Below are 17,071 nucleotides of genomic sequence, written 5' to 3'. Positions count from 1 at the left end.
TCCTTTGCCTGACCATCTCAACCTATATCTGTCCCGGTCCATTCCTAAATTATCCCCAATTGCCGTACGCTGAGCTTGACACTGGGAGTGTCCGACGACCCATATATACAGGAACTGCACCTCTGGCCCCGGTACGGGACCTATAGTAAGAGGAAAAAAGACATGTCACTCCACTAGTCCAACAAACCAGAACCCCCTTTCCTCACATACCGCCTATACGCGTCTGACTTCCACCTTCCCAATGTCATTATTCGTCTGTCCGCCCATCCCCTACTTCCGTCGCCATTCTGATCCTAAAAGAATGTGTGCCAATTTGATCCTTGTCTTGACCAATGCACCGCAAACCCGCACGAAGCACTCCTAGTAACTGATGTGCTGACACCCTCGTCCCCCTCTAATGCCTGAAAACCCTTTGACCCCTTTCCCAAACCGTCTTTTTGAACTCCCGACCCCAACGAATGGGACACACATCAGATTCCGAATAAGCTGCCAATATAACTTGTGCTCTGAAACCTTGTTGGTCTATCTTGGAACTCCCAATTCTCATGACCAAGTGATCGCGCCAAAAGTCTATGCCATCCCACATCACCCCAATCTGTCTCTGCACCCCCAGGAGCTCCGATACTCTGAGAGCTCCAAAAAACATCCATGTCACCAAGGTACGGAAAAGCAGGCATTAGAATGCATTATAACAAATGCCATCCAACACGTGTGTCACCTTCTTCAACAAGGCCAAAGTCAGCGGCTGCCTCCCTGACCCCCTTCTGCTGTCCTCCTTCGCCCAACCGTCCAAAATACGCTGACCCAACTCCCCCGCAGATGGAGAGTATCCCCATAACAATTTGCCCATAAACGTGATGCCTGCTAACTTTACGGCGATGGTAATCCCCGATTGTCGTCTCTCTACCAACTCCATGATAAAATGTACCACATCCTCCAATTTATCTCGCTCATCCTCCCTGTGACAAGCCCCAGACTCGCCAATGCGATCCCCAGTCTCCTACAGAAAGTCCACCCTGCTCTCACTACTCAGCACGCAAAATTAAGATGACCCAGCAGAACCTGAATGTCCCGTACTGTCACCTTATGCCTCCTTAAAAGGTCCTTGAGCATCCCCACCATGACCTCCTTCTTTTCTTGAGGCAAAGGCACCACCATCAGGTCAGTATCCAGCTCAATACCTAGAAATGTCAGGGCCGTGCAGGGCCCAACCGTTTTCTCAGGGGCCAGGGGCACACCCAGGTCCCCCATAATGTCCTGGAATTGCCGCAGGACGACCGCGCAATGGTCCGACCTCGGCGGTGCCACAAAAAATAAATCATCCAAGTAGTGTGTCACAGCTGCATGCCCTGTGGCTGCTGAAAAGATCCACTATAAAAAGGTACTGAAACATTCAAACAAAGAACATGATATGGAACAGCCCATAGGTAGAGCTTTATCCACGTACCAATGGCCTCGGAATTGAATGCCTAATAACTCAAAGTCACTGGGATGCAATGGCAAAAGTCGAAAGGCAGACTTAATATCTGTCTTGCCCATCAATTCCCCCGTCCAAAAGTCTACAGAAATAGCAACGTCTACCAACGCATATGACACCTTTGTCAATTCCTCTGGTATGAAATCATTAACAGAGGACCCTTCCGGCCACGACAAATGATGTATGAGTCTAAACTGTCCGGGTTCTTTTTGGGGAACCACACCAATAGGGGATACTATGAGATGCTCTAACGGCCAACCCATGAAAGGACCTTCCATACGTCCTTCAGCTACTTCCTTGTCTAACTTCTCTTGCACAATGTCCTCCTTTCCCGTAATAGATCTCAAATTATCCGCCCAACGCCGAACCCGTGGGCCCTCATATCCCAATGAAAACCCATCAGAAAAGCCACTAAACAAAAGATGCCCAGCCTGCCTGTCGTCGTAAATGTTTAACCAAGGGACCAACTTGTCCAGCCTAACCGGAGTATGAGCTTTTTCCCAAAGGCCCCTGTCTGCTCTTATAGCGTCCTGCCTGCTGACTCCCTGAGGTGGCTCCCCCTGACTGCTGCCCTTGCCCTGCACCCGAGCCCCCTTGTGTTGCAGGGGCATAGCAGTGAAGAAGCGCGTGTCGTCCCACGCATCGGGAGCACTCGTGGTGGAATTTACAGTACTCCCGGGCGCACAAACCCTTGTTGTAATCCCAGCCAGCCCCCATCTTGGCGGGACTGCTCCCAGACCCTGACTCTCCCTTCCCATTACTGCTCGCCCCACCCTGAGTGGGGTGCTCTCGAAAGGGCCGATAAGTAATGGGCAACCCACTCGCCGTGAAGACGGTCTTCCCAAATTTAGCTGGGCCCATGGTGTGTTGCCATAGATCCACGTCAATCTCACCCCATTTCACTTCCTCATCCGCTGCCAATCTCACCCGGAACTCCTCGTCATATTGCACCCAGGCGTAACCCCCGTAATTCAAATAGGCCTTTCTAATTACGTCCATATATTTTTTAAGCGCCACTGCCCTTTCAGGAAAGCACCCGCAGTATACGCTGGCATTTATATTAAAAACACAGCCGTCCAATTCTCTATAGTGACCAGCACCTTTGGGCGTTTAGCGAGCTCGTACTCCTCCTCCTTTGACCCCTCTTTCGACCTGATTTCGCGATGCAACAATTTGAGCATCTCCACATATTCCCCTTTCCATATTTTTTCTTTAGTGGCCAACATTAAGTGGGCCCCCAGGGGTTTAGCTGTACCCATATATGGCAATTGTTTGGCTTTGTCCTGCCCTGAAGTTGTCTTTCCTGTCCCGGAGTCTGCCGCCATGTCCCCTTTTTTCTCTCCACCCTCCTGCGATGCAGCCTTGTCTTGTTCCGATCCCGGACCTCCCAAAGCTCCCTCCCCTAGTTCAGGACCAACTCCTACATCCGTGATGTAAACCCCTTTATATAGCCGTTCCTGTGTGGCACCTACCTTCGTCTCTACCGCCACCGAAATTGCCCCAGTGCGCACAGCACTGCTCTTCTTACCTGTCTTCAAAACCGGGGGCCGCTCTTGTGTCCTCCTCTATATCTGTCCCTGTTGTCCGCTGTCCTGTGCGGGAGTCTGAAACGACTTAATGACAGGATTAGACCCCCCCCCCCGGCGCACCACCAGTCATATTCCAAATCCTCTCTCAGCTCCCCTTCCTCCACACTGTCCTCGCCATAGTCTCATTCATCCATCGTCTCAACCAAATCACTAGGCAGGGTGCCCCCCAAAACCCTTGCCTATACCTGTATCTCACCCGTTGCTCCATGTGCAGATCCTGGAAGTGCCGCACTAGGTTGTCGCTACCGCTGGAATGCAGTGACGGGGGCGCAACATCCACTCCGCCTCGTCTCCCTGCGGGAACCACCATAGCCGTGGACGCACACGCGGATACCTCTCTCCTCGTCATCCGACCGGCCGCACTAGGTCCCGCCATCACTTCATCCTGGGGTCCTCGGGCCGCTCCTGACCCGCCCAGGTCCCGATGCGACCACTCACCATCCTGCCATGATAAGCCCGGAGTGCCGGTGAATCCTACGTTCATATTGCCCCATCCTCACTAGTGCACTCCCAATCTCCTAACCCCCTGCCCCTTCCTTTCTCAAACTCCTCCTCTCCCGCACCTTGGCAGACCCCTCCGTTCTCTGATACCTCCCTATACCCAACCCGGGCGTAAGTGCGCAGGGGAGGGAGCACCCGTAAAGTGATGCCATCCTCTTCAACCCCACACCCATTCCCCTCCTCCTCCTCACTCCAATCCCAACCAAACTGCCCTTCCTGAACCTGCACCTCACCTGTTCCCTCTGCCAAACTTGAAGACTCCTCTTTCTCCTCATCCTGAATCCTGCCCACTGTGTCCCTCAACTCGCTGTGCCCGCTAAGCAAAAACTCTTCACCTGGCTGGTCTTCCTGGGCCCGTGCTGCCAGGGGCCCCTGCCGACATATCTGCCTCCAATGCTGCCCCAAAGTCCCTGTCTCCCCGACGCCCGAGCGCAGCTCCCTGCCTACGTTGCGCTAATGCCCGCCTTCTGTGCAGGGCAGGGACACGCTTAACAATGGTTGGGCCCGGCGCGCTCATGTAACGCCACGCAACCGGGCCCAAAACACTCCTGCCGCCCGTCCCCCGAGTGCCCATGCGCTCGGGCCGCTACCCCGTGGACGCAGCCCAGCCCCGAGCGTCTTCAACGCTGCAAGGGGGCTGGTGTGACGGGTCGGCGAGCCCCTGTTCCGCCCCTAGTCAGCAGCGCCCCGGCACCTCCTCCCGCCCCACCTACTTACCGCCTGCCTCGCAGACAGCGCCCTCGTTGGAGAGCAGGCGAGGACAGCTGCCGCCACTCCACTGGAGGCCTGTTGCGCCGGACGCGATGGGCCTACCACGACCTCTCTCAGCATATCAAGGCAGCCGGCCTCCGTCAAGAGCCGGAGCACCGCCTGGACCTCATCCTCCGCATCCATCGCTGAAAACACCGTGCTTCGTGAAGTAAGACCCACTATTATACTTGTTTTTTTTTTTTTACACACTCGTGCCACCTGCAAAACGCCCAGACTACCTACACCACTCGCCCAACCTGCAAAAACACCCCACACTACCGGACACCGTGTCGCACTGACAAAATGGTTGCGACATCTAAAATGGCTGGGCTTTATAATTCCCCCCATAGCCCAAAAGCGCTATACCACTTCACCAAACCTCCCGGGGGGAGACCTCATTCTTCAGCGCCCCCCCCTTCCCCCGGGACCTCCTTCTGCTTCTGCTTCTTTTCAAAGAGGGTTGTCTGTTTTCCATTTGAAAACCAGGCACCATTGGTATATATACATACCTACCTTTTGGCGTGTGGTATCTGCATTTTCCTTTGAAATCGCTGGTACAGTCTAGCATAACAGTGCCCAGAACACTGTAGCCCAGTGGTTTTCAAACTTTTTTAACTTTTTAATACAGCGCTCCCCGTCCAACTATAACCCCCCACTCCCCAAACGACCCCCTCGAGAATTATTAAAAAGTTATCTGCGTAATGCTTATTTTGCCGGTGCCTGGCGTCCCCTCCGGGATCACCTGAGGACCCCCAGTTTGAAGACCCCTGTAGACCGAGGCCAGTAAAACACCAGTCCTCGCAGTACTGTATATTACGAACTTGTAAACTGCGCAAGCCTCAAGTGAAAGGCAGGTCAGACTCGAAACTCAACCAATCACAGTGTCAGAGGGAGGAGCTTCAGCCACGCAACGTCAAATGTAACCTCTCAGGCACTGCTTATTTATTCATCGGGAAACCGAATGTTGACGAAGGCTGCTTTCCGGTCTTCAGATCGGACCACGAAACAGAAAATACGTGCTCAGAAGGCGAGGTGAAACACGAAAGGGGGCAATGACCCTCTTATCCTCTCCGAAGAAACGAAATACACAGTAGAAAATAAAATATTGAGCACGCTATTCACAGGTGATTATTTTGACCTCACTGGGCTACCATGTCAGTACTCGCGCTGCGTGTCCAGTGTTTCTGTGGCAACAGTCTCCCAGGAGATGATAGAAGCAGAGAAGGGTATGTCTGTGTCAGAGACGGCTGAACAGGGAGCCCTCGCTGGGGCAAGAAGCATTGCACCTCTATCCGGCCATGTCTTCCCCTTCCTATTACCCCCAACCACCGCGCAGGACAGGTCTGCCCCGGGAAGTGCTGCGCTGGCTGCAGAGCCTGGACCTGACCTTCCCAGTCAAGAACGTTCGCAGGTAACCGGTGCAAGAAACACCAGAATAATAAGCTCAGTTGTATTTACGCAGCGCCAAAGTAGCTTTCAGGCAGCACCTTCTTTAGATATACTATTTGCGTATTAAAAGCAATGCGTTTCTATTGTACTTTTATTTTGTTATGTGTCACTATGTCAAGATGCAGTCAGATCTGTGGCTTGATATTATGACCCATGTCAGTCTAATTTGAAACTGTTTGAGCTACTAAAACGGATTCAGATGAGGCGGGCATTCGAGTCCTTTTGCTTTGACAAACTCTACTTTTACGTTAGTAAAAGAATGGGCACTGTATTCCTGAGGCACGAGAGGTCCACTTTATACAGCCCAGTTGGTTAAACTATGCAGCAAAAAGGTGCAAACTGTGCAGCATACTTGGGCATTAAACACCATCTATGGGCGTTATAGAGCTACTATTTTGACATATTACAAAGTATTAAAAAGGATTCTACTGCTATATAAAATACATAGTTCACCTCAGAAAGTACACAAGATACGCTCCGCTGATCCATTTAACAGCAGTGGGCAGGGGAGCTTGTCTGCGGAGGAATGCTAACTGTAAACATTGTGAAACATTTATGATTTTTGTTGTGCGTGGAAGCTCCAGAATTCCATTCCAGTAACACTACCCTTTCTAACACCAAGAGTAAAATACTTTGTGTTAAATATATACATTGGCCCACTAATCTGAAAACAACCCTACAAATAATCATTATTTGTAATAAACGATGCACCAGTTTTATTCTACCCAGACGAGTAATGTTTTAAAGTGTGCTTTCAGTTTTGGGGTTACCTTTTGGTCACACTGCTTGTAAGAAATGTGATTATTTCAAGTGGGGTGACTGATCCTTTCAAGCAGTAATCACTACTCTTCTCAGGGTTAATCCTTAAAGTCACTATATTAACCGGAACTGAAGCCCCTGGTACCTATAGCACAAAGCAGATTGCCTTAAATTAGGGCACTGTGTAAATTGTTTATACAGTGCCAAAGCAATAGTCAAGTCAAAATACAAAACAATAAAATCCTCAACCTAAATTAGGAAAAATAGATTAAAATGTAATAGAAAATGATTAAATTACAATAAGGAGAACCAGAGGGATGACATTTTAAAGATTTAAATAGAAGTAGTGCCAAAAAAAGGTAAGTGCAACTGATAGTCAGTGGTTGTGGTAGACCGAGACCAAGGTGCATTTCCATTTCAAGGCGACCGTGCTGGAGCCCGGGGTGAATATTCCAAGTGGGCTTGGCCTGGTAAAAGTCTGGATGTCAGAAAGTTCAAAAGAGTTTCTAACTCCCACTGGTCTGGAGGAGAGGTTTCAAAAGTTTTCAAACTTTCTTCAGGTGACTGAACAACCACATGTGTACACATGTAAATACCCCAGGACCTCAGGGGAGAGAATTAGAGATTCACAAGGTATCAGGCAGTGGCTAACATGAGGGTCCAGTTCTGGTCCAATTGACACTGGTTATGTGGGCACTTCCTGGAAAAGGCTGCTTGCAGTTTGTCACCCAATAGCCACCAAGGAAGTCAGCCATCTGACCGTGGAGTCCACTCTTTGTCTTGGGTACACAAGGTAGCAGGACCAGTCCTTCAGGGCTCCTTTCAGGTCACAGACTGCAGATACAGTCCTCTTCTGATCTTCCGCAGGTCCAGAAAATGTTCTGAAATGGCTACCTTGCACTAGCTAGTGGATGGGTGTGTTTTCTGGCCACCCCTAACCGGTGGGGTAAAAGTTCCTGGGGCCAAACCCTACCCACTTTTCCAGTAGTTTTGGTTTGCCTGTGTGCAAACAGGTCCAAAATGTAATGTCATGGTATTTTTAAGATGCCAAAAGTCTTCTGCCACACTGAACATAGGCTCTGAGGGCTGGGATTGTGGGTGGGAGTGTCATAGGGAAATCAAACATCTAACACTAAAATCTAGTTCGTTCACAACAGGCACTGTATCTACAAAAAAAACAAGAAACAAAAGTCTGGTAGGTCCTTCAGGAACCGGACAGAGTATCCGCATGAATTGTGTTGATAACCTCGCCTCTCCCTTTGAAGTGTGTCCTAAGTGTTACATGTGGCTCAACAGACCTGTCAGGCACATTTTGAGAGTGTGGTGTGATACAATGCCCACATCCCTCACTCTGAATATTCTGTGGCGTTCATAGGAGTCACCTCTGCCCACTCAGATCAGCCTATTGTTTGCTCCTGAGAGACATTTCACACCTTGTTCACATGTATTGAAGGCTGAGCACAGGCTAGGGGCAGCATAACTGACAAATGGCCCCATTCAGACTGGAAACTTCAAACTTTCGAGAAAAAAATGGCTTTATTTTGTCTGTCTCCCGCTTGAAATTGCTTCTCTGTCAATAGAAATTAGCGGCGGAAATATAACCGCTGTATTATTTTTTAAGTTCTCCCACTGGCCTCTTCTAAAGTGTTGGCGTGCATGGAGGAGCTGGAGAGCTAAAGCAAATTAGCCTCAGTAGTTTCAGGCAAAGGAGCTGTGACTTTTCAGTAGTTAATAAAAATACCATTGACTTCACCATTGAATTCAGTTTTTATGTACTATTAAAATACTGTTTTTTCTAGCTAGTCCCTTTCCCCAGTTAGCAATATTAGTATTTTAATCTGCACTCTGGTTTTCCACAGAGGACAGCTATGTCTGCCACAGTGAAAATACTTTTTTAGGCCTTTTCACTGTGGGCTACAAGGCTCATGTGGGGTGAATTATTAATATTTAAAACACATGTTTTTATCTATCAAAAAGGATTATTTTAACAGGTGTTACTGCAGATGTTACACTGCAGCAGTCGATCTACATAGGATAGGCCTGTAGCAATTATTGCATTTATAGCAATTGTAGTGGATGGGACAATAGGTGCTGCAGTAAGTGGCGTTCAACTTCCAGGCTCTGGGTGCATGTTGTACACCATATACTTGGGGCTTAAAATCAAGTTAAATGTGCCAATTAGTGATAAGCCTATTTAACCACATGTAAACTGGGAGCAGAGGTATTCTACTGTTGGTTTACAGATGTAAAGTGGTCTAAAGCCAGGAACAATATAGGGACCAGCAAAAGGTAAAAAATCCAGGATGACCATGCAGAAAGGTTGATTTTCGTCACGGTCAGCCTCTGGAAATGCCAGATAGCGATAAAGAAATTAAGTTAGTTCACAGAGGCCAGGATATTTGATACCCCAATTTATTTGTGGGAATGAATACACCTTCAACCAGGAGAGACCAGCGTCTGCAAGAAGCGCAAAGCAGCTGAATAAAATTGTGGCTGGGCTCGCAGGCACAATTCCTCTCCAGAGTGTGGAACACAATACAGATCACAATAAGTGGTTCAAGCTACATTGTTGCGTGAACATTGAAAGTTATTATTATCCATATTACTACAACATTTCCTTCCTTAAATGAAAAGAAAAATGAAAATCTACATAGCATGCATGATGACAACACATTGACCTTGAAAGCATAAGAGCAAGCAAAACAAACCAAACCCTCTGATGCAATATATTGAAAAAAAAATACGTAGAATAAAATGAGGATGGGAGAATTCAAAATTAAAACAACACTTAGGCATTAAATCTGCTGGGCGTCCTCCTCTGACGGCTACCCCCTTCTCTCCTGGTTGTGTAGCCAATATTGTTGTGGTTCAACACACCTATAGGAAGTGGCACTTTGGAAGAAGAAGAGACCTGATGTGACTGTAACGAGCTCGACCAATCACACTCTGCAATAACACTATAATTTGTTTTATGGAAGCCGCTTGTGTCTGAGAGGTGGACAAGACTCCGCTTATTCCACAATCCTTTGTCCTCTAGAAGAACTGGCCCTTTGCTCACTTCCTTTACCTGTACTCGAGAGGAAAACTTGGATAAACCTTTACACACTCTTTTTGGATTTTTTATCATTACCCAGTCACCAGCCTGTAGATTCATGTTTTTGAAGCTTTTACCTGCATCAAATTGTTCTTTGGTTTAACACTGTTTCTTCATCACACGTAAGTCATCGGAAGAACCTCTGGCTCCATCATCCTTCACAGTGTCTTTGCACCTAAACCATTCAAGAAAAATGCTGGTATACACCTTCCTATCTCTGAGTAAAGTGAATTGTTGGACACCAGGAGTACTATGGAGTGTTATTTTGTAGCTCCAAATCAACTTGTTAACAAATTCGTGTACATGATGAAATCACTGTTCAAATCCCTTCCTTTACAATTCTGTTTGCCCTCTCAACTCAGTCTTTCAAGGAGGGAAAATAGAGGGCTACCTTAATGTGCTGGATGCCACTGATTTCCAAAAAAATTCACATTTTGTTAGATACAAAGTGTGTGCCATTGTACGTGACAATCACCTTTGGCGAACCTTCAATCTTGAACACCTGTCTGAGAAAACCTTATGGCATTTTCAGTACTGGGTGAGTCACAAAACGTATAGTACACCCACTTAGAATGATAATCTGTCAACAAGATTGTTGTTATTGGGTAACACCTCATATGATCCAGAAAAATCCATACCAATTTTGTCCCAAGGTTTATTTGGAAAGGGGACTGGGTGAAGAGGTGTGTCAATAGTTTTCCACTTTTTGTTAGACAAAAGACATTCAGTATAATTACCAATCTTGGATTTGACCTGTGTTTCTAGGGATGAACACCAATAGCACTGCTTGAGGTGTTTACATGTTTTGATAGCCCCCAAGTGCCCTTGGTGTGCAGTATGAATTATGTCTTTTCTCAGGCTCTCTGGAGGGATGAGCAGATCATGTCACCATCACCATATTTGCTAACCATTCATTCTGAAACCTTTGACTTGACTAATGTCCTGATTTAGAACTCTGCGGATGAGTTACTCTGTCACAACAGTGACAGATATGCCATCCGCCATAATCTAAATCCCATTATATCCTATGGGATTTAGATTTCAGCAGATTGGATATCCGTCACCATTGTTATGGAGTAACCCGTCCACTGAGTTCTAAATCAGGCCAAAGTTCAGAATCCTTGATATAGGCCTCTTGCCAAGCTTGTTCAGAAATATGAGCACATTCAACAACAGCATCTAGTGCTGCCACCACGTTCAGTCTCCTGATGCCCATCTTGATCTTGTTCACCCTTTGATGCCATGCGCACAAGGCATTCAAGCCTGAAATTCTTTCCCCCGGTAGATATTGATGGTGAAGTGATACTCCTGTAGTTTAGACAACAAGCTTGCCCCGTTACCATTGAGGAAATGCAGCAAAAGTTGTGGTCAGTGAATATCTCATACTCTCCTCCCCAAATGTACATTCTGAACTTGTGTATGGCCTAGACATAAGGCAAAGCCTCCCATTCTATTGTACTGTAATGTGTCTTAGAACCAACCAAAAACTGAGCAGAAAGTATCTCTATCTCCGGGTGGAGCAGCATTGCTTACTGCCTTGATCAAGGAAAATGTGCGTTTGACGCCCTCATGTGAGATCATGTGCCCTAGATAATCCAACGCTTGGTTTCAAATGTGCACTTTTCTCACCTTATTGTCATGCCTGTATCGGACAGAATGGAGAGAACCTTATGTAAGGTTGCATTGTGTGCCTTCCAACTACTGGCAAAGACCAGTATGTTGTCCTGGTATGCTTGAAGCTCAGGCATGTCTCCAAAAAGATTGTCCATGTGTTTTTGAAAAACGGTAGCCACAGAAGCTAGACCAAGTAGTAGTTTTAGGTGTTGAAAAGCTCCAAATGGGATGAAGAAAGTGGTGAGTTCTTGTGACTTGGCTGCAAGTGGTATTTGGTGATATGCCAAGCGCAAGTCTATGATGGAAAAGAATGTAGCTCTCCACCAGCTTAACCAGCAACTCCTGCATTTTGGGGAGGGGGTGGCACTTAACCAAGATGTTTTTGCTCACTGAGCTCAAGTCGGCATACAGCCTGATCTCCCAGGACTTTTTCCTCACCATTACGTTGGGCGAAACCCATTCAGAAGAATCTCATGGTGCTTTGACCCCATCAGAGCACAAATCAAGCAAGATTTTGAGTTCATCTCTTGCACTGAATGGTAAGGGATGTACTGTGTGAACTACCAACTGTTCCCCCTGATTTAAGGCAAAGTTTGTGTGTAAAACACTTGATGGTCTCCAGCTTGTCAATAAATATGCTAGGATATTGGTTCACAATACTTTCAATGTCTGAGGCACTCAAACTATATTCAGTACATACAACATGAGGTTCATCATCAGTGCAGCCTGTAGGAATATCGCTTACCACAATGGGATTCTTTTTCCCTGGTAGTAAGTACAGTCCCATCTTAGCAAGGTCTTGCCACCCTATGATATTCTGTCCTTTGGTTGCCATATATGATAAATCTGTACCTACCTAAGCACTCAAATATGGACATAAAATACTCAAGCATGTCTATATTGTATTTACCAAATGCTTTGGGTTTTTTCATCCATCTGCTCCATTTCGACATTAGAGTTCCATTTTTTTTGTAAAACGTTGCATCTGAAAGAATGGTAATCAACAATCCAGAGTCAGCCATGAATGGAATATCTACATTGCCGATTAGCGCAGTACACGATGGTCCTTTGGCTTTGTTAACACCCAAAATGGAGTTACATTCAATAATTTTTCTGTATGTGTTAGACCGGCTTCCTTGAGGTGGTCTCCCCTAACTTTTTGCCTCTGCTTCCCAGGTTGTTGCTGTTTTCTGGACTCTGTTTTTGTTACTTTGGGCACCCTACCACTGCTGACCGGTGCTAAAGTGCACCCTATGTGAAATTGTATGTGTAATTGGCTTTTCCATAATTGGCATATTTGATTTACTAGTAAGTCCCTAGTAAAGTGCACCAGAGGTGCTTCGGGTCTGTAAACCAAATGCTACTAGAGGGCCTGCAGCACTGATTGTGCCACGCACATGAGTAGCCCTGTAAACATGGCTCAGACCTGCCACTGCAGTGTGTGTGTGTGTGTGTGTGTGTGGTTTTAAACTGCCAGTTCAACTTGGCAAGTGTACCCACTTGCCAATCCCAAACCTCCCCTTTTTTATAAATGTAAAGCACCCCTAAGTTACGCCCTAAGTAGCCCCATGGACAGGGTGTAGTGTACGTTAAAGGTAAATGTAACTGGGGCCCATTCATTTAATGTATTTTACTCTGAGTAATGAGGGACCTGTAGCCCTGTAGGAAGCAGTGAGGCCTATTTTGGTTAGAAAAATAACTCAGCGGGAGCTGTAAATTGCATTTTTGCTAGTAACCCTGAAAAAATGGTTTGGTTAACAGCTATACACGCCACAGTTGTTAGTTTTTGAGTAGAAATTAAAGAAAATACACTCAATGGAGTGACAATCAAAAGAATGGCCTGTCATTAGAGATTCTGTTATGAGAAACAGTGCATTGTAAATGTGTTAAGATGTTGCCATCTTCTTGATTCCAAAACACAGCTTTTTCAAAAAGTGAACTCTGTCTTTCCTATTTGGAATCCTGCTTTAAATATTACATTAGCTCCATTAGTCCCCAAATGGGATAGATAGCAAAAGAGTTAGTGGCAAACATCTGCGTGGTTGTATTTATATATTTGGCATTGGAAGGTGCAATTAGAAAGCATACAAGATTGTATATTGTTTCTAATGCATTCAGTTTTTTTTTTTTTTTTTGTAGAGATTTTTCTAATGGCTTAATCGTTGCTGAAATTTTCTTCTGGTACTTTCAAGAAGACATTCAGATGCATTCATACGAAAACGGAAATTCGATAGAGAATAAGTTGAGCAACTGGTCACAGTTGGAGAGAGTGAGTATTCAATCCAGAAAACAATTTATTAAAGAAAATGGACCACGAGTTGCTATTTCTATGTTTTTCAACATGTACAAATATCTAGGGATTTTTCTTATCTGCTGTTCCTCTACTGGCAATGACCTCTGCTGAAATGTTATGTGAAGCAAAACAGTACTCTGTATTTTTTTTTTTAAGTTACTTTGGATCCTTTGTTTGAAAAAAGTAATGCTCACATTGCTGAGCACGAACATTTGTGGAAGACTATGCGTTGTGGCCTGGATCATAAACAGATAAATACTATCATTGATTTACTTAAGCATATATGGGGTCATCAAGAGTTTGGCAGACGGAAAAGGACGTCTGCAAAACTCCTGCGGTCAGGTTACCGCCAGTGCAGTCACCTTCCTGTGGGCCCCATTACGAGTTTCCTGCTGGGCCAGCGGGAAACAGCCCACAACATTGATGCCGGCTCATAATTGAGCCCGAGGCAATGTTGCGGTGCGTAGGGTGCACCAGCAACCGTCGCGCATTTCACTGCAAAGTCCCAGGAAGGGGGACTGTGCATCCCCCTCCCCTTAATATATATGTTAAGCCTCAGTGATGACATGCCCAGGGCCACTATTGTTTTGGGGAGGAGGCCTGTGCAACTTCCTTCCCATTACACATATGGTTTGACCCCAGGGTATGAGATAACTAGGGCAACTATTGGCTCGTGCATGCACTCCTCTCCCCTTAAAGGGCTTGGGGGATGGGGTCTCCGGGTCCCCTTCTGGCTCAGGGAAGTGGAGGCCATGCACCATCCCTCCCCTTTAAATACTGCAGGGGTGGCGCCCCCATGGCCCAAAAGGCCAACTCTTTGTCAATCACACCAAAGGCTGTGCGTGGCATTGGTTGGCAGTTTCGGGGAGTTGGCAGCTGGGCCTGGCCACAGACCAGATCTTGCAGGCAAGCCCACACTGTGCATTGCCAAAGGCCATGCTCACCATGCGTTTGGCTGCCTCCAAGGGGTGTAGGCACAGGGCACAGGTGCAAGCCAGCCCTGCAGCTAACTCTGCGCTGCTACAAAGAAAGGCTATGAGCAGAGTGGAGTTTGCTGATTCCAGGTGGGTTGGCTAAAGGGCCAGACACAAGTTATAGTTGCCTTCGGCCATGACTACCAGAGCTATTATAACTGGTGAATTTCAGTGGTTTTACATGTTTAAAACGTTATGTTGGCGCCGATATTTTCACCTAACTATAATTTTAGTTTAACCTTTGTTTCTTCAGCTAATTTCTAAGTTTTTTTTGTGTGTTTAATGTAAAGTAAAATATAAGAACAATTCCGAACTATAATGCCTCTTTAACCTTTGGTTTTATCAGTGAATACATACAAACACTTCCAGATGATCTAGTGTAACCTAGACCTAACTAACTTACTCTCAACACCTGTCTTTACTTATATCCTAATGTTTACTGCCTGTCTCTGTTGCAGAATTTTTTTAAATTAAATTATTCTTCTCCTATATTTTAACTTTAATAAATTCACATACCCTTTCATATATCTTGGCACTGATACTATGTTCTCACTTTAATGGTAGTCTGCTTTATTTTTTTTAATGCATAGTAATAGGTGGTGCCAGTAATGATACAACTGTGATTATTTTAGATTTCTTTTCGTTTCTTGAAGACACCTGTGTACGTTTCTGTCAGTTTCCTTTGCCGCAATCCGAGAAACTTCACATGCACAATAACCTGTGCTACTACTTGTTCTCTGCTCAAGTAGCACCCAAAACAGAACAGGTAAAAGAGGCCGCTAATGGAATGCCATTACAAGAAAAATCTCTTTAGAGATGTTATCAGTATTTGCCTTACATGCGAGGGGCAGTGTTCACCATTTTCACACTGAGAGCTAATGTTGACCTGAATGCCATGTATTTAAACGCTGTGTGACCAAAGGAAGAAATATAACTACATAGTAACATTCTGGTGCTTCAGGAAATTTGATTATTTTTGCAGGCTTTTCAGCAACCGGAATGGCTCTAACCCGTATTGATGCTTATTGATGCTTACTGACAATACAGCAGGAACATGTTGCATCAAAAAACAAGAAAGAAAAACTGTCGCTGTTGCAACTAAGTGATGCTTCTACGGGAGTGAACACTTCAGAATTAGCCATATTACTTTGCTCTTAATGTAGCAGAGGAAGAACATGTTAGACTGGATAGTCTATAATAGTTTGTGTGGTATTTATTTCTGTTATTTTAAATTATTTTGTGGACTTTAGTATTTTCGATAATTAAATATATATTTTAATACATGATGTGTTGGTTCACAATAAATAGAACTATATGGATTTATGACAGATTATGGAGTAGCTAAGTGATTTGTTTTTAGATGAATGTTTTCTTGCTTTATGAAGCATTTCAGTCTCCATAATAGCCATTCAATTCCACCTGACAATGAGTGTAAATAAAGTCTGTTCTTAGGTGCCCTCTCCTAGCACTAAGTGGCAAAGGGTAGTGTTAGAGCATGTATCTACAATATGACAAGAACATGAACAGCACTTTTATTATCCTAAACCATCTCTACCCAATGGGCTAGTAGGCAGAAGTTTACTGTAGGACGGTACAGCGAGATAGAAGATGACCACCATAGGCAAAGGGTGAACAGCAGACATGAAGGGAATTTAGCTGTGAGTTGTGGAGGGTCATAGAAGCCTCCTCAAGAGCCTGGCTACATGGTATATCTGCTATTTTCTTTTTTAAAAACAAGAGCCTGGCCACATGGTATATCTGCTATTTTCTTTTTTAAAAACAAGGGTAAGTTGTAATTATCAAGGCATTATCTCAACTATTTTGTATTAAAAAGTCCAAAAGCTAATGATATAATAAAACTCCAAAAAGTAGATCAACAACAGCAGTGTGTTGCATTGAAATATACAAAGAGCTTTATAACAAATAGATAATCATACAATCATAAGCAGGCATGTTCACTTGCCTCATTATCCACTGTGTTAAATTCAAGCATATAAGACAATTAACATACTGTTACCTTCTTTAGATGTTTAAAATAATTAGTATTACTCTTTGACATTGTTTTCTTCTTCAAAGTTTTTCATGAAACGGAACCTGAATATCAGCAGAGAATTGATTGATGGGACAATTCACTGTAAGCCTGGAGCAGCGGAAATGTTGCTGCAGACCATATATGTTACCTTGACAAATAGACGGTGAGCAGTGTTCTATTTTTATTTTAAATGTCTCCGCACTAAGAGAACATTTGTACAAATTCCTGATAAGCGTTCATTGCTAGAGTCTTAGCTAAGGTATATTAATGCATATTTCACACAGTTTAGAATAAATGATTACTGTTCTGGCATTTGTGCTGTATTCACTTCCTCGTGAAAGTCTGAAATAGGCTCACTTCATGTTCTGCTAGTGTGAGGCCCTGAAAAGAATAGTGCCCATTTTTTGCCTTCTAAATAATAGCTTTGCTGTCACTTGGAAGAATCAATTTATTCTCTGAGTGATTATAATCCATGGTACAGATTTTAGGAAAATGTAGGAGGGTTGGAAAGTGCAAAGCAGACTGAGCTAGACACCCCA

At 45.1% G+C, this 17,071-nt stretch overlaps 1 protein-coding gene across 1 annotated transcript in view; it reads left to right on the top strand.

The window, feature by feature from the left end:
• The first annotated feature begins 5,261 nt into the window (after nt 1-5,261).
• Nucleotides 5,262-17,071, top strand: part of SPATA4 (spermatogenesis associated 4) — a 98,196-nt gene continuing 86,386 nt past the window's right edge. Inside the window, exons 1-3 of the mRNA XM_069244640.1 lie at nt 5,262-5,728; nt 13,373-13,502; nt 16,577-16,695. Of these exons, the coding sequence (XP_069100741.1) occupies nt 5,616-5,728; nt 13,373-13,502; nt 16,577-16,695 (362 nt within the window). The 5' untranslated portion in view covers nt 5,262-5,615. The remainder of the gene's footprint in view (nt 5,729-13,372; nt 13,503-16,576; nt 16,696-17,071) is intronic.

Source organism: Pleurodeles waltl, chromosome 1_2 (genome assembly GCF_031143425.1).
Source record: "Pleurodeles waltl isolate 20211129_DDA chromosome 1_2, aPleWal1.hap1.20221129, whole genome shotgun sequence".
Taxonomy (NCBI): domain Eukaryota; kingdom Metazoa; phylum Chordata; class Amphibia; order Caudata; family Salamandridae; genus Pleurodeles; species Pleurodeles waltl.
The sequence above is the reverse complement of the archived record's forward strand: the minus strand, read 5'-3'. Positions and strand labels throughout refer to the sequence as shown.